Below are 23,934 nucleotides of genomic sequence, written 5' to 3' on the forward strand. Positions count from 1 at the left end.
TAAACCCAGCCCAGTAACGAGTCGGTTTTCCCAGCCCAACTGCGTACGGCTGGCACAAAAATTTCCCCAAAATCCACCTTCACCATCTGCATCCGTCTCGTCGCCGATCCAACTCGCCTCCACATCGATACCCGATCCAACCACACCACGAGTCGGCACACGGCCCCGCGATCCCCTCCCCCTCCTCCTTGTTCAGATTCGCGGCGATCTAGCCGGCGGGCGCCATGGCGGGGCAAAACCAGCGGCTCAACGTCGTGCCGACGGTGACGATGCTCGGCGCCATGAAGGCCCGCCTCGTCGGCGCTACCCGCGGCCACGCGCTGCTCAAGAAGAAGTCCGACGCGCTCACTGTCCATTTCCGCGCCATCCTCAAGAAGATCGTCGCCGCCAAGGAGTCCATGGGCGAGACCATGCGCGCCTCCTCCTTCTCCCTCGCTGAGGCCAAGTACGTCGCCGGCGACGGCGTCCGCCACGTCGTCCTCCAGTCCGTCCGCGCCGCCTCCGTCCGCGTCAAATCCCACCAGGAGAACGTCGCCGGGGTCAAGCTCCCCAAGTTCACCCACTTCGTCGACCCCGCCGCGGCCTCCGGGGGGGCCTCCAACGCGTCCCCGAGCCTCACGGGCCTCGCCCGCGGCGGGCAGCAGGTCGCCGCCTGCCGCGCCGCGCACGTCAAGGCCATCGAGGTGCTCGTCGAGCTCGCTTCGCTCCAGACCTCCTTCCTCACGCTCGACGAGGCCATCAAGACCACCAACCGCCGCGTCAACGCGCTCGAGAACGTCGTCAAGCCCAGGATCGAGAACACCATCAGCTACATCAAGGGGGAGCTCGACGAGCTCGAGCGCGAGGACTTCTTCAGGCTCAAGAAGATCCAGGGATACAAGAAGAGGGAGATCGAGCGCCAGATGGCCAACGCCAAGCTATTCGCCGAGGAGCAGCTCGCCGAGGATCTCGCGCTCAAGAGGGGCATCTCCGTAGGCGCTGCGGCAAATCTGCTCGTTGCTGGAGGGGAGAAGGACGACGACATCATCTTTTGATCATGGTCATCCAATTATTCAATCGGTGCGTAGAATCATCAATTCCTTGTCAACTTATTTTGGATCTGGACTGCTGCTGTAGTTCCTTGGATTGTACTAGTATATCAATCGTGTACTGCAGTTGATTCTTAGATGGATCCAAGTTAACTTCCCTAAGATGTGTACGTGATGTCCAAAGGTATTCCCTGCCTGTGATAATTCATCAGAATTACAAGTAGCTGTTCATTAATGTGCACAATACACCAGCAGATTGGTCACATTGGTTTTATTCCTGCTTGTTCATCTGAATTATAAAGTAGCTGTTCATTTACTTGAACTCTAATAATGTGATGTCTGTTCATGGAAACAAGATTTTGCAATCACAAACACATGATTGATTTACTCATGGATACATGATATTGCCTTTGCACTTCATCTAGAAACTATGCTTACGATTTTAGAAACCAGATCTTCACTCAATAGTGTTTCGACGTGATTGGTCAGATTGGATCTATTTACCAGAGAATGAAGACATGGTGCATGCTACTAGGGAACATATCTAGTGCAAACCACAACTTCGTGAAAACCCGTGCAAACCATGGCAAAAAAGTCGTCTAAATTCACCCAAAAAAATCACACATGTAGATGATATGATGATACACAACTTTGTAAAATATCTTGTCCAAACTCGACTTCGTTTGTGAGATATAAAAGTAACAAATTTCTAACAAATCATCTGGACAACTTCCTGGCTTGAAATTTGTTCTTTTTATATCTCACAGACGAAGTCGATTTTGGACAAGATATTTTACAAGGTTGTGTATCATCATATCATCTAGGTGTGTGATTCTTTTGTGAATTTAGACGACTTTTTTGCCATGGTTTGCACAGGTTTTTACAAAGTTGTGGTTTGCACTAGATATGTTCCCATGCTACTAAACCAGGAGCAATAAGTGTGATAAGTATTGTAAAAAGATATAGCAATTTATCTTAAGTGCAAATTAGCAGCAGTATAGCTCCAACTTCCTGGTATTCATTGCACAAGTTGGGAAAAGAGAATACTCCCACTCCACTTCAAATTATAGGTTGATTTGGCTTGTCTAACTACATAGTATAAATATAGCTCATATTTAGGTGCATAGAAAAAATCTACTAGAAAAGCCAGGAGGGAGTGTCATAGAACTTCGTATACTCCATATATATCGTAATGCTATAGTTTCTTGTTGAAGAACGTTATGTTTCTCAGTAAAATTAGCTTGAACTGTTGAACATCCTGTACTATATTGCTCCAAGGCATAGAGGGAGATGGCAGTGGTGGAACTATGTTTAAGGGGCCGTAGGCCAAAGGGGGGTTTGGTACTCCCTTAGCAGTTGAAATTCCTTAATGATGCCAAATTTGCACATTAGAGGGGGAAAAAATGCCAGCCCTAGCCCCTTGATTTTCCTTCAAGCTCTGCCACTGGGAGCTAGCAGAACATGATGATATGTCCTAATAGAGAAGGTAGGGCTGGGAATGATTGTAGCACCAGCATTGCACAAATAGTTTTATCTCGTTCCTAATTTTATGTGATAGTGTAAGACATCAGGATAAAGTTTAGGTGCAGATTATGAAGTACACCTATGTAACACAGCAACCTTGATTCTTCAACTTTCAAGGCCAGTTCAGTTTAACATTTTTGCATTTAGTATTTGGGATAGAGTTTAAGTTTGGTTTATGAACACCTGCATAACACTGCAAGTGAATTCTTGAACTTTGAAGGCCGGTTCAGTTTAGCTTTGTTAATTGAAGCTACTCTACTGTTAGTTTGCTTGAACTCTGTTGGGGATTGGACCTTCGGGTCAAGCCCTCACCCTCGGAAATGCTCCCTAACCTGTTTGCAGGGCTACAACAAAATGGAGCTAAGCGCACCCGAAAGTATCGGATGAACGCTGAGAGGCGCAAGCTTACCATGACCTTCGGTCCGAAGGATATCACATTCCGAAGGCCGAAGGTAACGGATAGTTACCCTGAAGCGCAAGCACAAGCTCCAAGACCTTCGACCCGAAGGATTTAGTCTCCACCGCGCCGAAGGTGACGAACGTCTACCCGGAAGCGTAAACTCGAAGTTCGAGACCTTCGGAAGAAGAGCCCGCGACCGGGAACGGTGACGACTGACCGGTTGTTGATGGGACCGTCAAGACCCAAGCTCCCGGAGGTACCCGAAGGTTATGGTGACCTTCGTCGACTGAAGACACGTGAGTAAAACGTGAGTATGTAAGAAGGTCGGAGTTGTACACCCTCCAAATGCTGAGAAGGTCGGATTTGTAAACCTCTCTTGTAATTTTACCCCGGAACCGGCCAAGAGTGAGCTGTAAATGAGTTGGGAGGGGGCAATTTAGGAAAACCTGGCCGAGGGCTAGGGGTATAAATAGCCTCCTCTCTCCACAGTGTACGGGGTGGAATTTTCGAATCTTTACTGGAGAGTTCGCCTTCCGTTTTCATTGTCTTCGTATTGTTCATGCTCCCTGTTTGGGCATCTAAGAAACAAAGATCCCAACAGAGGCGCCCACCGTTCCAGCACGAAAGACAACCCTCGATGGCCCCAGCGAAGAAAAAAGCCACCGCCGGCACCACAAGCACCACTGAGCCTGGCCGTATCCTCGATGGCCCTCAACCACAACTCGAAGGAACCAACCCAAGGATCGAAGAAATCACCAACGAAGTTGCCATTCATGGAGAACTGGCTGATAACACTGAAAACACTGTTCATCAACTCACAGAAGCAGCACTGAAGCTCAAGGCCCTGGAAATGAAGAAAAAGAACATCGAAGCTCAGCTTGCAACCAAAAAAAGGGCACTGGACCAAACAAACAAGCTAGCCGAGGCCAGGCGCAGGCTAGCAGAGATGGAGGCAGAAGTTGAAAACCTGCAGAGGGCATACCAAGAAATTCCCGAAGGATCCTCTCAGCAAGAAAACCGCTACATCCTCCAGACAGCCTTCGCACAAAATGAAGACAGAAGACGCCACCTGTCAACCTTCCATTTGACCCAACTTCGCCACTCTCAGTCGCTCTTCAGCGAACTTCATGGCCGCTCGGCTACAAGCCAACACAGCTCCCCAAGTACAATGCTACAACAGACCCAACCCAGTTCCTCATGGCCTACGAAGCAACCATCGCTTCGGCCGGAGGTGACGACTCCACCATGGCCAAGTCCTTCGTCATGGCCTGCGAGGGTTCGGTGGCCAACTGGTACTCGTACTTACCCCTGCAATCAATCAACAATTGGTATCAGCTGAAAGGAAGGCTATTACAGGACTTCCAAGGTTTCAGAAGGCTCAACGCCAACACTGTAAAAGACTTCAAATGCCCCCAGCATGACCGTGAGCCTCTCTACGACTACTTCCGAAGGTTCGTCCAAAAGAAGGCTCAAATCCCAAACTTCCCAGAGAAGGACGCGATAGAGAAATGCATCGAGGGTCTCCTGCCTGGCCAACTTGCTTCACACCTCATAAGAGAACCTCCGAGGACTCTAGAGGAGCTCTATTCAGAAGCAGAAAAGTACGCAAAGTCAGACGCCGACCATCGCAGAAGGGTCGAGCAAAGAAGAATCATGCGTCAGGCAGAGAAATACAACCAACAAACATGGCAGCAAGAAAAGCAGCCAGCTCACCAGCTCGTCTTACCTCTGGAACCTTCGAATGAAGATGAGGACCAAATGACCTTCGATCCCTTCCTGACACCACCAGAGCACCAACGCACAAATGATAAGCAACCATCATCCGGAGCACGAGGCAGAGGTCGCGGCAGAGGAAGGGGCCAAGGTCGTGGACCTTCGCGCGACCCAAAAAAATTCTTCTGTCACTTCCACGGATCTGACTCCGACCACAGAACAAACCAGTGCCCGGAGAAGAAGAAAACCCTTGATAGAATGGAGGCCGAGAAAAAAGCCAAGCTAGTTGGGCACACTACATGGCCACAGAACCAACCTTCTCAACAAATACAGTACACACAACCTTCATACATTCCACCACCTCCATTTACACAAGCGTACCGCCCACCCATGTTTAATTACAACTACAATCACAATTGGCAGCAGCAGCCAAACCCACAAACGCAACCCATTCAAACCACAACCCAAGCTCAACCCACTCAGGAGCAGCTACCTCTACCCCCAGCTCACCCACCAAAGCAAGAAAACCAAACCACAAATAGCCAACCCACGGCACTACCATCCTTCGGCATGATCATGCCCATCTCCGGAGGATCGACCCTGGACTTCGAAAACAAGAGGCAGCGCAGGGACTACTTCAGGCAAGTCCATTGCATCGTCTCCGAAGGTCCAACCAAGAGAACCCAGTGGTCACACTCTCCAATCACCTTCTCCGAAGAAGATGTCAACCTCATCAGCTACCCACACACAGATGCCCTCGTCATCGAGGCAAACATTCAAGGCTGGAGGATTGGCAAAATATTAGTTGACACTGGCAGCTCAGCAGACATCATATTTTCTGACACCTTCGATAAGATGGGTATTGACCGAAGCCTGCTTCAGCCTTCAGACATCCCTTTAATGGGATTCGGAGGAAAGAGAGTGAACGCAATCGGCAAACTGTCACTACCCGTGTCCTTCGGAGACAGCCAACGCAAGAACAGAGCACATCACCTTCGATGTGGTAGAAATGCCCTACCCGTACCGCGCAATCTTAGGAAGAGGGACAATCAACAAGTTCGAAGCTATCGTCCATCAACTATACTTGTGTATGAAAATGCCAGCTCCCGCGGGAGTCATCACTGTCCGCGGAGACCAGCAACTTGCGCGGGACATTGAGCGGGGATACACACCCCAGGACAGAAAAATGTACACAACCTTCGGAATGAATCCAAGCCCGTTACTTTCAAAGAGCAGCAAAAGGACAGCGAGAAAGCAACCTTCGAAGAAGACTGCGAAGTTAAGAAGGTCACCCTCGATGAACATCTCCCCGACAAAATGGTCACTATCAATTCAACCCTAGAGCCCGAAGAGGAGAAAGAACTTCTCGAGTTCCTCCGCAAGAATCAAGATGTTTTTGCATGGTCCGCCAGCGACCTTCGGGGAGTCAGCAGAGACATCATTGAGCATCGCCTGGACATCAATCCAAACATCAAGCCGAAGAAACAGAAGCTTCGCAAAATGGCAGATGAAAAGGTCGCAGCAGTCAAGGCCGAAGTCCAGAGACTACTAGATGCAAATGTCATTAGAGAAGTCAAGTACCCAACATGGCTGGCAAACACTGTGCCGGTCAAAAAGAAGAATGGCAAATGGCGGATGTGCATCGATTTCACTGACTTAAATAAAGCCTGTCCGAAGGATGACTTCTCGCTGCCAAGAATCGACAGAGTCGTTGATGACGCAGCAAACAGTCAACTCATGTCTCTGCTGGATTGCTTCTCTGGATACCATCAGATATGGATGAGAAAGGAAGATGAAGAGAAAACAAGCTTCATAACACCTTTCGGCACCTACTGCTTCGTAAGGATGCCCGAAGGATTAAAGAATGCAGGACAGTCTTTTTCAAGAATGTCCTCCGTGGTTTTAGAACACCAACTTAGAAGGAATGTCCTGGCTTATGTTGACGACATCGTTGTAACCAGTTCAATAAGAAGCAACCATGTGGCAGACCTGGCCGAAACCTTCGCAAGCCTAAGAAAAGCAGGGCTGTCCTTAAACCCCAACAAGTGCATCTTCGGAGTCCACAAAGGAAAGGTGCTAGGATGCCTGGTTTCCACAAAAGGCATCGAAGCAAACCCTGACAAAGTAAAAGCCCTTTGGAAAATGGAGGAGCCGAAGTCCATCAGGGACGTACAGAAACTTACAGGGCGAATAGCAGCCCTAAACAGATTCATCCCCCGCTCAGCAGACCGAAGCCTTTCGTTCTTCAAGGTCCTTCGCAACGCAAACAAATTTCAGTGGGGCCCCGAGCAAAGCGAAGCCCTCCAGGCACTAAAAAACCACCTACAGAACATGATCAAAATGACCTCACCTGACCCGAAGGATGTGCTGCTCCTGTACATCGCAGCATCCTACTCCGCAGTCAGTGCAGCGCTCGTGCTCGAGAGAGAGAGTGAAGGGAAAAAGAAGCAACTACCTGTTTATTTCGTATCAGAAGCTCTCGCTGGCTCGAAGCTCCTGTACTCAGAGCTAGAAAAAATCGCATATGCAGTAGTCATGTCTGCCCGGAAGCTTCGACACTATTTCGAAGCTCACAAGATAATAGTGGTCACAGATCAACCTTTGCATGATTTGTTCAGTAACAGGGAGGCATCTGTCAGAATTGCCAAATGGGCTTCAGAACTCTCCGAGTTTTACATAGACTTCGAAAGAAGAACAGCCATCAAATCACAAGTATTGGCAGATTTCATTGCAGATTGGACATCCCCAACCTTCAGGGAGGAACCTTCGACTGAAACCTGGATCTTGCACTGCGACGGGGCCTGGTGCAACGACGGAGCCGGCATCGCTGCAATCATAGTCTCCTTCGGGAGCAAAAACAAGATACGCAGCACGGCTGACCTTTGGCAACTTTGAATCATCAACCAACAACACCACTGAGTATGAAGCCTTACTGTTGGGCATTCGCAAAATGAAAGCCCTCGGCCATCAAAATTTCATAGTAAAAACAGATTCAAAGATCATCATAGATCATATCGAAAAAGACTCAGAGGCAAGAAAGCCAGAGCTCATCGAGTACCTCGATGCCGTCAGATCCATGGAGAAGTATTTTAAGGGCTTCGACATCGTTCACATCCCGAGACACATGAACGACGAAGCTGACAAGCTAGCAAAAGCAACATCAAGAAAAGAGCAATTACCTTCGGATGTATTTTTTGAAGAAATCACGGAACCTTCGGTCAAGCCGAAGAAAGAAAAACAAGTCTCAGTCATTTCACCCGAAGATTGGAGAACACCCATAATGAAGTACCTTCGGGGAAACATCGAGCTGCCAGATGAAAAGGAGGAAAAGAAAATGTTCCAGAGAGCGAGAGGCTATGTGTTAGAAGCTCAATTCTAACTCTCATTGAGCTGAGAGGATAACAATGAACTTGGGGCAATTTTCTGGTTTTCTCATATTCACAAACTCAAAGCCATGCCAACCCAAGGGGCTGGGGATACATACTTATAGGCAGCCAAGGCAGGCAGCCAAAGCTTGCTGCAGCAAAAGATGCTAAGATGCTAGTCAAAAGAACTAAAGCTAGATGCTGTCCTAGCAAACTGACTGTCCTAGCAAGATGCTGTCCTAGCAAACTGAAATATGCTAAAGGAATATATGCCCTGGTCCTTGCAAGGACTCTATGCCTTATCCATCCAGCACAAAGACTTATCCATCATTCTCCCCCTAAGTCTTGTGCGTCGTCTTGTGGGAGGATTGGACCATCCCGGTCCTGGAGCAGAGCTCAAGGAACTTGATCCTCCCAAGGGGCTTGGTGAGCAGGTCTGCAAGCTGGTCCTTGGTGTTGATGTAGCTTGCCTTGATGCTCCCGTCCTCCAAGCAGCCTCGGATGAAGTGGTACCTCACCCGGATGTGCTTGCTCCGTTCATGGAAAACGGGGTTCTTCGCCAAGGCCAGGGCGGACTTGCTGTCCACCCTGAGCTCCACCGCTCCAATGTCTCTGCCGAGTAGATCACCCAGCAGTCGAGCGAGCCAGAGCGCCTGAGTCGACGCAGTGGAGGCCGCTATGTACTCGGCCTCGCAGCTGGACAAGGCCACCACCTGCTGCTTGACCGACTGCCAGCTAACGAGGCACTCGCCAAGGAAGAAGAGGATCCCGCTCGTACTCTTGCTGGTGTCGATGTCGCCGGCGTGGTCGCTGTCGCTGTACCCGACGAAGTGTGCCGCCCCAGGGCACCTCGGGTAGTGGAGACCGTGGTCGAGAGTCCCCGCAACATAGCGGATGATCCTCTTCACGGCCTGCTGGTGCTCCGTCGTCGGTCGCTGCATGAACCGACTGACGTAGCCGACGGAGAACGCCAAGTCCGGCCGTGTGTGGGCGAGGTAGCGGAGGCTCCCCACAAGACGCCGGTACTGAGTAGCGTCCACCTCCTCCGCCGTGCTGTCACGGCTCCGCTTCAGCCTCTCCTCCATCGGAGTGAGGGCTGGGTTGCAGTCGGTGAGCCCAGCAAGCTCGACGACGCGCTTGGCGTAGGCGGTCTGTCGAAGTGTGATCCCGGAGTCGTCCTGGTGCACCTCGATCCCCAGGTAGAAGGAGAGAGGCCCCAAGTCGCTCATCTGGAAGGTGGCCTTCATCTCCTCCTTGAACACTGCCACCTCCGCATCCTTGGTGCCGGTGATCACCAAGTCGTCGACGTAGACACTCACCAGCAGGGCATTGCCTCCTTTGCCCCGCCGGTAGATGGCCGCCTCGTGCGGGCTTTGCTCGAAGCCCATCCCCTTGAGCGTGGAGTCCAGCTTGGCGTTCCACGCCCTCGGGGCCTGCCGCAAGCCATAGAGGGCCTTGCGCAGACGTAGCACCTTACCCTCCTTGCCGGGGATCGCAAACCCCGGCGGCTGGTGCACGTAGACCTCCTCCTTCAAGTCGCCGTTGAGAAACGCCGACTTGACGTCCATGTGATGGACACGCCAGCCCTCCTGGGCAGCTAGCGCAAGGAGGAGTCGCACGGACTCCATCCGTGCCACGGGAGCGAAGGCATCGTCGAAGTCGACTCCCTCCTGCTGCACGAAACCTCGTGCCACCAGGCGAGCCTTGTGCTTGACGACGGTGCCGGCCTCATCCCTCTTCAGCTTGAACACCCACTTAAGGGTGATCGCGCGGTGACCGCGAGGGAGATCAGCAAGCTCCCAAGTGCGGTTCTTCTCAACCGCGTCCATCTCCGACTGCATCGCGGCACGCCAGGCCGCGTGTCCCTCGGCCTCTGCGAAAGACCGAGGTTCGCCATCGTCGCACGCGAGGTGCAACTGCGCCTCCAGGTCGTGAGGCACCAGTCCCGGCACCAGCTGGTCACCGAGAAGGTCCTCCATCGTACGGTACCGCAACGGCTCGCCGTCATGGTACGCGTCGACGCGCTCCTCGTCGTGAGAGAGCGGAGTAGCGAACTCCACCGGACTGTGCTCAGCACGAGCAGGTGTCGAAGTAGACGGGCCCGGAGGAGTAGCTATCGGTACTGGAGTGCGCGGCGTCGCCGGCTGTGGTGGTGCAGCCGAGGAACTCGGCGCAGCCGGAGTCGTAGCGGAAGGGCGTGGTGCCGCCGGTGTGGCGGGCGCCGGAGTCGGTGGAGGCTCGGGGACCGGGGTAGGCACGCTCGGCGAAGAAGAGCTGCCTACTCCCCCAGCTCCCTCGAAGTGGACGTACTCGACGGTGAAGTCGTCGTACGTCGGAGCCGAGCCGTCGTCCACCGCCTTGTCCCACGCCCATCCTCGCCCTTCGTCGAACACAACGTCGCGCGCCGTGCGCACACGCTGTGTCTCCGGGTCGAGAATGCGGTAGGCCTTCGAACCCGCTGCGTAGCCGATGAACACTCCCGGAGTGCTCCTGTCGTCGAGCTTGCCGATGTGGCCAAGCTCCTTGGCGAACGCGAGGCAGCCGAAGACCCGCAGGTGGGAGACCGCCGGCTTGCGCCCATGCCAAGCCTCATACGGCGTCATGCCGTCGAGTGCCTTGGTGGGCGAGCGGTTGAGGATGTAGACGGCCATCACCACCGCCTCTCCCCAGAAGACAGCCGGCATCCCCCTCTGCTTGAGGAGGGCCCGGGCCATCCCCACAACCGTCTGGTTGCGCCGCTCGACGACGCCGTTCTGCTGCGGGCTGTACGGCGCGGAGTAGTGGCGCTGGATGCCCTCATCCACGCAGTACGCCGCGAACTCGGCCGCCGTGAACTCGCCGCCGTTGTCGGTGCGCAGCACGCGCAACTTGCGGCCGCTCTCCGCCTCCGCAGCAGCCTGAGCACGCCTGATGGCGTCCGCAGCCTCTCCCTTGCTGCCGAGGATCATCACCCACATGAAGCGGGAGAGGTCGTCGACGAGCAGCAGGAAGTAGCGCCGTCCTCCTGGTGTGACCGGTGTCACCGGGCCACACAAGTCCCCGTGTACGAGCTCGAGCCGCTCCTTGGCTCGAAAGCTCGCCTGCTGGGGGAAGGAGTGCCGCCTCTGCTTCGTCAGCACGCAGACGTCGCAGAGCTGCTCCACGTGGTCGAGGCACGGGAGGCCTCGCACCATCTCCTTGGCGCCGAGCCGCTTCAGGGCCTCAAAGTGGAGGTGCCCAAAGCGCTCGTGCCACTGCCATGCCTCGTCGTCCCTGCGAGCTGCAAGACAAAGAGGTTGGGCCACCCCGACATGGAGGATGTAGAGGCGGTTCTTCCCTCGAACCACCCTGGCGAGAAGCTGGCGACGGTGGTCCCAGATGCGGAGGACCCCGCTGTCGATCACCACACGGGAGCCACTCTCATCGAGCTGCCCAAGGCTGATGATGGAGTTCCGCAGCGCCGGGATGTAGTAGACTCCGGTGAGCATCCGGTGCTCTCCGGACTTGGCGGTGAAGATCACGGAGCCCACGCCCTTGATCTCCACGGCGGAGGAGTCCCCGAACCTGACGGAGCCACCTACGTCAACGTCCAGGTCGGAGAAGAACTCCCGCCGCCCGGTCATGTGGTGCGTGGCGCCGGAGTCGAGGTACCAGCCATCGACCCTGTCGTCGTCGGAGCCGTTGCCGAGGAGAACTCGGGCACGCGGCTCGTCGAGGTGGAGTAGAGCGGTGACAGGCGGTGCCGTCGGGTGCGGCTCCATGTCCCCGTGGAGTAGGAACAGAGCCGGCTCGTCATCCGGCTGGGCCTCCGCGACGTGGGCTTGGCCCCCACGCCTCCGCTGCGGGCAGTCCCTGGCCCAGTGGCCGGGCCTGCCACAGTTGTGGCAGGCGTCGTCTCGTGCCGCCTTGGGCCTGTCAGCGGCGCCGCCCTGAGCATCTCCGCGGGCGCCACCCTCGGCGCGCCCTCGTGCCCCGGCTTGGGCACCTCCGCGCCCCTTTCGCGGCTTGCCGCGCTTGCGGCCACCTGTCGAGGAAGAGGGCTCCCCCCTCCTCCTGTCACCGCGCCGAGCCTCCCACTGCTCCTGAGTGAGGTGGAGCTTCCCACCGATGGAGATGCCTCCCGAGGGAGGCTGTGGCTCATCGCTGTCGACGACCTTGAGGCGACCTATCGCCTCCTCGATCGTCATGGTGGAGAGGTCCAGCAGAGACTCGATCGAGCGAGCGGTCTGTCTGTACCTCTCGGGGACGCAGCGGAAGAGCTTCTCAACGGCTCTCTCCTCGTCGTAGGTGTCGTCGCCGAACTGCACCACCTTCTGCAGCAGAGTGTTGAGACGGAGGGCGAAGTCATCAACATCCTCACCTGGCTTGAAGGCCAGGTTCTCCCACTCCTTGCGAAGTGCCTGGAGAGTGGTCTTGCGGGCGCGGTCGCTGCCGATACGTGCCGCAGCGATGGAGTCCCAGGCCTCCTTGGCAGTTCGCTTCTTGGAAAGCGTGAACTGCATCTCGGACGGGGCTGCTGCGATGAGAGCATCTAGCGCCCGTCGATCCTCATCGTAGCCGACGTCGCCGTACCGGACTGCCTCCCACATGTGCCGCACCTGGAGCTTCACCTCCATGACTGCGGCCCACTCGACGTAGTTGGTCTTGGTGAGGGTGGGCCACCCACCGCCGGGACCGACGTCCCTGACCACCGCCTGGAGGCCGTGGTAGCCGGGGGCGCCGCCGCGCGCACCCCAACCAGGAGCGCCGCCACCGCCCTGCGCGCCGCCGCCAGGGGCGCGGCCGCCGCCGCCAGGGGCGCCGCCTCCGCCCTGCGCGCCGCCGCCAGGGGCGCGGCCTCCTCCGCCGGGTGCGCGGCCCATTGGACCGTCGCCGGGCGCACCGCCAGGCGCGCCGCCGTCCAGGCAGCCGCCGGGCGCGCGGGCCCCTGGACCGTCGCCGGGCGCGCCGCCGTCCAGGCCACCGCCGGGCGCGCGGGCCCCTGGACCGCCGCCGGGCGCGCCGCCGTCCAGGCCATCGCCGCCGGGGTGGGCTGCTGCCCACCGCATGGTCCGCTCCCGCGCTCTCTCCCTCTCCAACTCCTCAAGGTCCTCGTCGGCGGTGGCGTCGCCGGCGATGGAGCCGCTGAGGCTGCCGCGCAAGGTCTCAACCTCGACCTCCGCCGCACGCGCCGCATCCTCCGCCTCCTCTGCTTCCACCTCCGCCCTGGCCGCTGCCAGCTCCGCTGCAGCTAGCCTGGCCGCCCTCGCCGCTGCTGCAGCGGCTTGAGCCGTCGCTCGCCTGCGCTCCTCTGCCGCGGCGAGCTCGGCGTCTCGCTGGCGCCGTGCGCTCGAGGCGACCGAGCGCTGAGAAAGCTCGCCTGCTGGGGGAAGGAGTGCCGCCTCTGCTTCGTCAGCACGCAGACGTCGCAGAGCTGCTCCACGTGGTCGAGGCACGGGAGGCCTCGCACCATCTCCTTGGCGCCGAGCCGCTTCAGGGCCTCAAAGTGGAGGTGCCCAAAGCGCTCGTGCCACTGCCATGCCTCGTCGTCCCTGCGAGCTGCAAGACAAAGAGGCTGGGCCACCCCGACATGGAGGATGTAGAGGCGGTTCTTCCCTCGAACCACCCTGGCGAGAAGCTGGCGACGGTGGTCCCAGATGCGGAGGACCCCGCTGTCGATCACCACACGGGAGCCGCTCTCATCGAGCTGCCCAAGGCTGATGATGGAGTTCCGCAGCGCCGGGATGTAGTAGACTCCGGTGAGCATCCGGTGCTCTCCGGACTTGGTGGTGAAGATCACGGAGCCCACGCCCTTGATCTCCACGGCGGAGGAGTCCCCGAGCCTGACGGAGCCACCTACGTCGACGTCCAGGTCGGAGAAGAACTCCCGCCGCCCGGTCATGTGGTGCGTGGCGCCGGAGTCGAGGTACCAGCCATCGACCCTGTCGTCGTCGGAGCCGTTGCCGAGGAGAACTCGGGCACGCGGCTCGTCGAGGTGGAGTAGAGCGGTGACAGGCGGTGCCGTCGGGTGCGGCTCCATGTCCCCGTGGAGTAGGAACAGAGCCGGCTCGTCATCCGGCTGGGCCTCCGCGACGTGGGCTTGGCCCCTACGCCTCCGCTGCGGGCAGTCCCTGGCCCAGTGGCCGGGCCTGCCACAGTTGTGGCAGGCGTCGTCTCGTGCCGCCTTGGGCCTGTCAGCGGCGCCGCCCTGAGCATCTCCGCGGGCGCCACCCTCGGCGCGCCCTCGTGCCCCGGCTTGGGCACCTCCGCGCCCCTTTCGCGGCTTGCCGCGCTTGCGGCCACCTGTCGAGGAAGAGGGCTCCCCCCTCCTCCTGTCACCGCGCCGAGCCTCCCACTGCTCCTGAGTGAGGTGGAGCTTCCCACCGATGGAGATGCCTCCCGAGGGAGGCTGTGGCTCGTCGCTGTCGACGACCCTGAGGCGACCTATCGCCTCCTCGATCGTCATGGTGGAGAGGTCCAGCAGAGACTCGATCGAGCGAGCGGTCTGTCTGTACCTCTCGGGGACGCAGCGGAAGAGCTTCTCGACGGCTCTCTCCTCGTCGTAGGTGTCGTCGCCGAACTGCACCACCTTCTGCAGCAGAGTGTTGAGACGGAGGGCGAAGTCATCAACATCCTCACCTGGCTTGAAGGCCAGGTTCTCCCACTCCTTGCGAAGTGACTGGAGAGTGGTCTTGCGGGCGCGGTCGCTGCCGATACGTGCCGCAGCGATGGAGTCCCAGGCCTCCTTGGCAGTTCGCTTCTTGGAAAGCGTGAATTGCATCTCGGACGGGGCTGCTGCGATGAGAGCATCTAGCGCCCGTCGATCCTCATCGTAGCCGACGTCGCCGTACCGGACTGCCTCCCACATATGCCGCACCTGGAGCTTCACCTCCATGACTGCGGCCCACTCGACGTAGTTGGTCTTGGTGAGGGTGGGCCACCCACCGCCGGGACCGACGTCCCTGACCACCGCCTGGAGGCCGTGGTAGCCGGGGGCGCCGCCGCGCGCACCCCAACCAGGAGCGCCGCCACCGCCCTGCGCGCCGCCGCCAGGGGCGCGGCCGCCGCCGCCTGGGGCGCCGCCTCCGCCCTGCGCGCCGCCGCCAGGGGCGCGGCCTCCTCCGCCGGGTGCGCGGCCCATTGGACCGTCGCCGGGCGCACCGCCAGGCGCGCCGCCGTCCAGGCAGCCGCCGGGCGCACGGGCCGCTGGACCGTCGCCGGGCGCGCCGCCGTCCAGGCCACCGCCGGGCGCGCGGGCTCCTGGACCGCTGCCGGGCGCGCCGCCGTCCAGGCCATCGCCGCCGGGGTGGGCTGCTGCCCACCGCGTGGTCCGCTCCCGCGCTCTCTCCCTCTCCAACTCCTCAAGGTCCTCGTCGGCGGTGGCGTCGCCGGCGATGGAGCCGCTGAGGCTGCCGCGCAAGGTCTCAACCTCGACCTCCGCCGCACGCGCCGCATCCTCCGCCTCCTCTGCTTCCACCTCCGCCCTGGCCGCTGCCAGCTCCGCTGCAGCTAGCCTGGCCGCCCTCGCCACTGCTGCAGCGGCTTGAGCCGTCGCTCGCCTGCGCTCCTCTGCCGCGGCGAGCTCGGCGTCTCGCTGGCGCCGTGCGCTCGAGGCGACCGAGCGCTGAGACGGTGCGTCGGACATGGCGCGCCTCCAAGGGGCTGTTGCGTGGAGAGGGGGAAGGGAACGGGGAAGAAGCGGCTGGTGCAGCAGCTGCTGCTGCTGCTGGTGCAGCAGCTGCTGCTGCTGCGCTAGCTGCTGGTGGTGGTGGTTGGGCTGCTACAGAGGCTTGGGAAGGGGAGGAGCAAGAGATATCCAACCTACAGGAAAGTACGGCTCTGATACCAGATGTTAGAAGCTCAATTCTAACTCTCATTGAGCTGAGAGGATGACAATGAACTTGGGGCAATTTTCTGGTTTTCTCATATTCACAAACTCAAAGCCATGCCAACCCAAGGGGCTGGGGATACATACTTATAGGCAGCCAAGGCAGGCAGCCAAAGCTTGCTGCAGCAAAAGATGCTAAGATGCTAGTCAAAAGAACTAAAGCTAGATGCTGTCCTAGCAAACTGACTGTCCTAGCAAGATGCTGTCCTAGCAAACTGAAATATGCTAAAGGAATATATGCCCTGGTCCTTGCAAGGACTCTATGCCTTATCCATCCAGCACAAAGACTTATCCATCACTATGTAATCTCCGAGGGAGAGTTGTTCAAGTCAGGTGTAACCAGCCCATGGTTAAAATGCATATCCATAGCCGAAGGAATCGAGCTCCTCAAGGAAATTCACTCCGGGTTTTGCGGATCACATACTGGCTTCAGACAACTTGTATCCAAAGCCTTCAGGCAAGGATTTTTCTGGCCAACGGCGCTGAAGGACGCTCAGCAGATAGTGAAAACCTGCAGAGCATGCCAAATGATGGGCCCAAAATGCTCAAAACCTTCGGAGCCAACTCAGCTGATACCCCCGATCTGGCCTCTTCAAAGATGGGGAATTGACCTAGTGGGACCTCTACCCACAGCACAGGGCAACTACAAGTACGCAGCAGTCGCCGTCGAGTACTTCACAAAGTGGATCGAAGCCAAGCCACTAATCAACATAACCTCAGAAACGATCAAAAAATTCTTTTGGCAGAACATCATCTGCAGGTTCGGGGTCCCAAGAGAGATAACAGTAGATAACGGGAAACAATTTGATTCACAAATCTTCAGAGAATTCTGTTACAGCATGGGTACGAAGGTAATCTTCGCCTCGGTGTATCACCCGCAATCCAATGGTGCCGTCGAAAGAGCCAATGGCATCATCTTCGGCAGCATCAAAAAATGACTGTTCGAACAGAAAAAAGGAAAATGGGCCGACAAACTCCCGAAAGTCATCTGGTCCCACAACACCTCAGAATCAAGAACCACCAAGTACACCCCATTCAGGCTATTATATGGTGCCGAAGCAATGACACCAGAAGAACTCAAAAATCGAAGCCTAAGGGTGACACATCAAGCCGAGATAACCCCCTCGGACGACAAAGACCTCATAGAACTAGATATCCTCCAAGCTTCAGAAAATCTAGAAAAGTATCAACAAGAAACCACGAAGTGGAAAGACAAGAAAGTCGTGAAAAAGGGCATCACAGTCGGAGACTGGGTCCTGAAAAGGAAGCCAAATGCCGAAACCTCCGGCAAACTTCAACCAAAGTGGGAAGGGCCATTCCTAGTAATCAAGAGCAACAGGCCAGGGTCATACCACTTGTCCGACGCCGAAGGCAACGAGCTGCAACATCCTTGGAACGCAGACAGCCTCAAAAAGTTCTACATATAAACTTGTAAAAAGGACACATCGATTGCGTACCTTCGAATTTATTTTCAGTTCTTTTTTACATTGCAAACGGGCCGTACTCTTTTCCTCACAAGGGGAAACTCCACATCGGAGGTGAGGTTTTTGACGAGACGGACCCATTGTAAGCAATTTCAATACAATGAATTTCCCCAAACAAATTGTCACCTTCACCGAAGTAGCCCAAGTGGCAAGCTTCGGCAAACACCTACATGCGGCACCAAACAGTAAGTTAGCAAAGTATGCAGGATCCACAAACTTTGCATACTTATCCAAACGCCAAGGGGCTTCGACCTTTTAAATGTCCGAACCATAAAACCTTCGGCAGAAGCACAATAAGTGCAAAAATAACGCCAAGGGGCTTCGACCTTTTAAAGGTCCGAACAATAAAACCTTCGGCAGAAGCACAATAAGTGCAAAAATAACGCCAAGGGGCTTCGACCTTTTAAAGGTCCGAACCATAAAACCTTCGGCAGAAGCACAATAAGTGCAAAAATAACGCCAAGGGGCTTCGACCTTTTAAAGGTCCGAACCATAAAACCTTCGGCAGAAGCACAATAAGTGCAAAAATAACGCCAAGGGGCTTCGACCTTTTTAAGGTCCGAACCATAAAACCTTCGGCAGAAGCACAATAAGTGCAAAAATAACGCCAAGGGGCTTCGACCTTTTTAAGGTCCGAACCATAAAACCTTCGGCAGAAGCACAATAAGTGCAAAAATAACTTCAAGGGGCTTCGACCTTTTAAAGGTCCGAACCAAAAAACCTTCGGCAGAAGCACAATAAGTGCAAAAATAAGACCAAGGGGCTTCGACCTTTTAAAGGTCCGAACCAAAAAAACCTTCGGCAGAAACACAATAAGTGCAAAAATAAGGCCAAGGGGCTTCGACCTTACAAAAGGTACGAACCGAAAAGCCTTCGACAAAAACGAACGATAAGCGCAAAAAAAAAACGCCGAGGAATTCGAAAGATGGATGCCAGAAAGGGGGAGACGTTTTTCCTACAAGTAATTGGCATCCATCATCCGACCACAACCCGAGACAAAACGCGCAAGAAAGGGGGGAGACGTTTTTCCAAAAACAAAACTCGCGCTCTGCCTCGGGCAAACTCATGATAACCTTCAACAATAACAAGCGGCAACCCGAAGCACAGCCTTAACGCATCCTTCGAACTAAGGACCCAACGAGCCAAGTGCGAGAAAGGGGGGACGTTTTTCTTAACATTACTCGCGCACTTAGCTCGTCGAGTAATAACAATAACAAAATTATAGACGTTTTTCCACATACAACAAAGCACCTCGAAGGATGCATACAAAAAAGCACATCGAAGGATGCATACAACAAAGCACCTCGAAGGATGCATACAACAAAGCATCTCGAAGGATGCATCCAGGGATACAAAGCGAAGGATGAATAAAGAAAGACATGCGAGAATATCATACATTTCAAAGACCCTCGCAAAGGTAACGTTCGGGCAACAAAGCAAAAATTACAACGAATCACGACCGGACCAAAATAAGTACTCCGCTACGCCGCATCCAGGGTGAGCAAGGCTGAAGGCCACCCAGCTCATCTTTACCCTAGCATTGTTCGCGTCCTGCAGTACGGGAATATTTACAAAAAAATACAAGTCCTAGAAACAAATCCCCACAAGCTAATCTTTAGACCTGTGCCCCGGAAGAACCAGCGGCACCAATCCCCGAAGGAGATCTCTGATCCTCGGACATTCGATTATCCTCCGAAGGACAATCAGGAGATGCCTCCTGCACCAAATAGACAAAACCAATCAAAAAACAAACAAAAGACAGAAAAATCGCTAAAAAAAAACCTACCTCAGCAGCTGCGGCAGCCAGAGTCCGAACAGCAACCTTGCCAGAAGTTTCCCAGAAACACTCAAAAAAAGAAGCCTTCAACTCTTGAATTTTTGCCACCTCCACCGCCAAACCTTCGTACGGTACATATTGAAAACCATCCAGTCGGGCAAGATCAACTGCACCGACACGAAGAAGATTTCCAACAAGCCCCTCGAAGGAAACAGAGGCCGCGTTGTCATTTGCCACGCTCATCACCTCGCCAAGGCCCTCAAATTCCGACTTCAACCAGTCCAAAAGCAAAAAGAAAACTTGAAGACCTTCGACCGGCTTAGGCAAGGGCAAAGGCTCAGCTCCAAGGGCACCAAGAGCCTTCTTGTACTCCTGGTACACTCCTTCGGCCCGCCTGGCAACCTCGGGTATGACCCGCTCGAGTTCTGCCATTCTAGTCTAAACCCATTCCAACTCCGTGATCCTACTTTTAAGGGCAGATTTCTCGTTTGCATCCACCTCAACGGCCCTCCGTAGGCTCTCTAGAACCTTCTCGTTATCCGAAGCGGTTGACTCCAACTTCGAGCACTTAACCTTCAGTTGTTGGTTCTCCTCTCTCAGAGCGAGAACCTCCGCCTCAGCCCGCCGCAGTTTATCAGCCAGGCTCAATCTCTCGGTGGCTCTTTTCTCCAGAAGATTAGCATCTGCCTTGGTCTTTTGTATTAACATCCGACTAGCATGGGTAAGCCTCTTACTTAGCTCACCAACGATGAAAGCAGCGTCGGAGGTGGACGCTTCAGCCACCGCAGCCCCAAACCCTGAGGCAAAAACAAAATCACCTTCGGGAACTCTATAAATTGTTCAAGAAACAAAAATAAAAAAAAATCCACAAACCTTTCTCGGGAGGGAGAATCCCAGTCGCGCCAGGCCCGTGCATCACGGCCAACAGCTGCTGCATCGACGCCGATACAGCTGCAGAAAACAAAAGTAAAAAACCCTTCGGACGCGGCGATCAAGCTAGGAAGTCAGGAAAGGAAAAGTAGGCGAAACTTACCAGACTCGTCGAAGGTCATCCCCTCCAAAGCCTCCACCTCCCTGTCCGAAGGTGGAGCAGAGGAAACTCCACGAGCCTCCCCACCTCTGAGCGCCATCAGTGTCTCACCCACCAAGACCTCCCCCTCCTCGATGTTCAACGCAAACACAGGCTGCGCGACCTTCGGGGCTGGAGAGTCCTTTAAGACATCGGCCGTCGAGGCGGCACCCTTCGGCACGGGCGGCCTCGGAAGGTCCGCGGGCTTGGTCCCAGTCTTGGCGAGGCTCTGAATCCTCCGGCGTTTCGTCGTACCTTCGGATGAACAATAAAGATTAATCAACGCTTTCGCCACCTCAACCCGACGGCCGGAACCGAAAAGCATGGTCCCGTACTCATCGCTAAGATCATAATGGGATCTAAAAAGCCTCCCCTCGGGAACTACAATCTCCCCGCCCACCGTCCCCACGAGCTCTTCCATAAATGAGGGCGTACCGCTGTCGCCCGAAGAAACCTCCTCATCTTGCGCCTTTCTCTTGGCACTCTCTGCCCGCGCAACTGAAACCTTCGAGCCCGAAGGTTTCCGACCGCGACCGCGCCCCCGCAGACCGGCAGACCCGGAGCTTCCCGCCACCTCCGCCTTAGCTTTTCCTTTGGACTTCGCCTCAGGAACCTCCGAGCCTACGTTCCCCGGCGGTGTCATCCTTGCAATGGCGTTAGCCGGGACCGGCCGAGGCTCGTAAGCGACGCCCATCTCAGCTAAGCAACGGTTCAACCGAAGGTTCCCACCGCACACCTCAACCAAAGAGCGGTATTCCTTTTTGTTCCATGGCCCCAAAATCTCCGCAGCCCGACGCTCTAGCTCATCAACAATAACCTCATCGCTGGCACCTTCGGGTCTTCGAAGCCCAAAAAACGGAGAAGTCACTTCGTACTTCAAACCAGCAAAACTCTTGCGCTCGAAACTCACCGGAGACCAGCCAGCAGCCAGTGGCCAAACCTTCGCAGCCAGAAACTCCTCGACAGCATCCCGGCCACCACAAACTTGGCAAGCTGTCATGAAAGCTTCCAGACACGACTTGAAACCTGGCCCTCGTTTGTTGAAGGCAGGCTGATAAACGTGATCGAACATCTCAATGTCCGAAGCAAGAAGGTGCTTCTCCTCGTTAGAACCTTCGGGATCGGGGAAGCCAATCTTCGCGTAAAACCAATATTCCAACCAGTTCCCTTCCCACTTGTTCTTGTAAGCTGTCGAGAGCATAACCTTCAACAGGCCAGTCCTTTTGTTCGGTTTGCGAGGAACGAAGGTGCAGCAGCCGTTCTGAACCTCGCTAAGCTCATCATCGTCATCTACATAGACCTTCCGAGGCTGGCAGTGTAGCTGAAAGAGCCTGCAAAACGCATCCACAGACACCTCCCCTCCGAAACTCCGCACTACCCACAGAAACTTGGACAGTGTAACAATCCCGTTTGGAGTGAAATGGTGTAGCTTCGCGTTGAATGGCTCCAAAAGCTTCGGCACAATTGGATCCATCGGAAGTCTAAGCCCCGCTGTAAAAAAATCCTTAAATACTACAACCTCACCGGTCTCCGGTACAGGAATCAATTCTGCCCCCGGAGGGCGGCAAACCCCCTCGGCGAAATAGCCCTTCGTAACGTAGAAGTCTATCATGCTCTGAGATACGACAGATGGCTCGAAAAGCAGAGTCTTACGTTTCTCTGGAGCCATCAGATCCGAAACGTCCGCAGAAACAGCCGAGAGGCTTTCGCTGGACCGCTGCTGTTGAGAAGGCTGCGAACCACCCGCCTCCCCTTCGGAAACTGCACCAGAGTCTGTACGGAGAACCGCCCTCTTAATAAATTCCATAACTACAAAAGTAAACAAAATACAGTCAAATCACAAACAAAAAAAAAACGAACCTTCGATCAGCCTCGCTGTCTGTTTAGTGCGAGCCATGAGCCGTAGTTACTTACACCGAGGAAAACAAGCAGATTCACCACGCACAAGAACCTTCGGACAAAACGCTTTATAGCAAAAAGCGACGAAGGATAGCAAAGCTCGAAAGGGCACAGGTTCTACCCCCCCTCCTCCGCTTATATAGACGGTGAAAAGGAACAGTTCCAGCGGTAAAACCGAGGAGACCCCAGCCCAAGCGGCGCAATCAGGCAACGACACGTACACAACAAAAACCGACCGTTGCAGCCGACGGTTCGGGAGACGTTTTTTCTCGGGAGCTTCCCGAAGGTTACACGCAATCTTTTTCATTAACAAGGGTTCGGACCGTCGGCTTCGGACCTCGCCCTCGAGGGGCTACTGTTGGGGATTGGACCTTCAGGTCAAGCCCTCACCCTTGGAAATGCTCCCTAACCTGTTTGCAGGGCTACAACGAAATGGAGCTAAGCGCACCCGAAAGTATCGGATGAACGCTGAGAGGCGCAAGCTTGAAGACCATGACCTTCGGTCCGAAGGATATCACCTTCCGAAGGCCGAAGGTAACGGATAGCTACCCTGAAGCGCAAGCACAAGCTCCAAGACCTTCGATCAGAAGGATTTAGTCTCCACCGCGCCGAAGGTGACGAACATCTACCCGGAAGCGTAAACTCGAAGTTCGAGACCCTCGGAAGAAGAGCCCGCGACCGGGAACGGTGACGACTGACCGGTTGTTGATGGGACCTTCAAGACCCAAGCTCCCGTAGGTACCCGAAGGTTATGGTGACCTTCGTCGACTGAAGACACGTGAGTAAAACGTGAGTATGTAAGAAGGTCGGAGTTGTACGCCCACCAAATGCGTGAGAAGGTCGGATTTGTAAACCTCTCATCTTGTAATTTTACCCCGGAACCGGCCAAGAGTGAGCTGTAAATGAGTTGGGAGGGGGCAATTTAGGAAAACCTGGCCGAGGGCTAGGGGTATAAATAGCCTCCTCTCTCCACAGTGTACGGGGTGGAATTTTCGAATCTTTACTGGAGAGTTCGCAAGCCGTTTTCATTGTCTTCGTATTGTTCATGCTCCCTGTTTGGGCATCTAAGAAACAAAGATCCCAACAAACTCATAGTCCATTGGGCACAGTGCTCAGTTAAAAGAAAACAAAATCAAACACAAAAAAGACTGAAATCAACACATCTTAGCATGTGAATTCTAATCTAGGCTAAATACAACTATAATGAACATGCTAATAAATCAATCACTTTGTGTGGCATGTGTGCACTTCCCGCTCTTCTTTCTGAGATACTGCTGTGTACTGTGGATTGGATGATCTGATCAAATGCACCACACAGTTTTTACTTTTCAAATGCACACATATGTAGTCACCGCACATGGAATTAGTCTATTTCATTTTCATATTTTTAATGGTTTTCTTTTCCTTGCAGTGGTGGAAACAATAAGTTGATGCTGGAGCTCCAGAATTGTATCTGTTTATAGAGTGATGGCGGTTTTGTTTCAGCAAGTAGTTTGGAGCCTGGTCATCCAAGACCCCGAATAATCTGTACTTTGAAACCAAATATTGCCAATGAACTTTAAAGCACGGAGTGGTTATGTGCAGCTGGTGTAGTAAATTCAATTGTATTGTTTTTCCCCCCTGCATGTTCATTATAGTTGTATTTATATTTATTGAGAGGTGTGTGCCGATTGCTGCAAGCCTGTACTAGGGGTGCGCCATTGGGTGCATGCAACGTATCCGCCTGATTCTGGCAATTGATCTGCAGTTGTTTTTTCCCCTGGTTTCGTGAAGCTGCTGTCAAAGGAGATCATGTTTTATTAGCTTCCCAGCTATGCCGACCATTGGCC

The 23,934-nt window shown here is 54.9% G+C and overlaps 2 protein-coding genes across 3 annotated transcripts; one reads left to right on the forward strand and one right to left on the reverse strand.

Moving 5' to 3' along the window:
* The first annotated feature begins 99 nt into the window (after positions 1 to 99).
* Positions 100 to 23,860, forward strand: LOC120641945 (V-type proton ATPase subunit D-like). 2 transcript variants are annotated; one of them, XR_005662457.1, is made up of 3 exons: positions 100 to 1,059; positions 1,156 to 1,212; positions 23,517 to 23,757. XR_005662457.1 is itself a non-coding variant. In XM_039918281.1 (2 exons), the coding sequence occupies exon 1, from the start codon at positions 225 to 227 to the stop codon at positions 1,032 to 1,034; it is 810 nt and encodes a 269-aa protein (XP_039774215.1). In that variant the 5' UTR covers positions 104 to 224; the 3' UTR covers positions 1,035 to 1,059; positions 23,517 to 23,860. The 2 variants fall into 2 exon arrangements, 1 of the variants encoding a protein (XP_039774215.1); XM_039918281.1 differs by lacking the exon at positions 1,156 to 1,212 and having other exon boundaries at positions 104 to 1,059; positions 23,517 to 23,860.
* On the reverse strand, positions 18,936 to 19,605 carry LOC120641946. The gene is made up of 2 exons (XM_039918282.1): positions 19,147 to 19,605; positions 18,936 to 19,077 (listed from the first exon to the last, which is right to left on the reverse strand). Exons 1-2 carry the CDS (start codon positions 19,567 to 19,569, stop codon positions 18,976 to 18,978), a joined length of 525 nt encoding a protein of 174 aa, XP_039774216.1. The 5' UTR covers positions 19,570 to 19,605; the 3' UTR covers positions 18,936 to 18,975.
* Positions 23,861 to 23,934: the final 74 nt, after the last annotated feature.

This window comes from Panicum virgatum, chromosome 7K, assembly GCF_016808335.1.
Source record: "Panicum virgatum strain AP13 chromosome 7K, P.virgatum_v5, whole genome shotgun sequence".
Lineage (NCBI taxonomy): Eukaryota > Viridiplantae > Streptophyta > Magnoliopsida > Poales > Poaceae > Panicum > Panicum virgatum.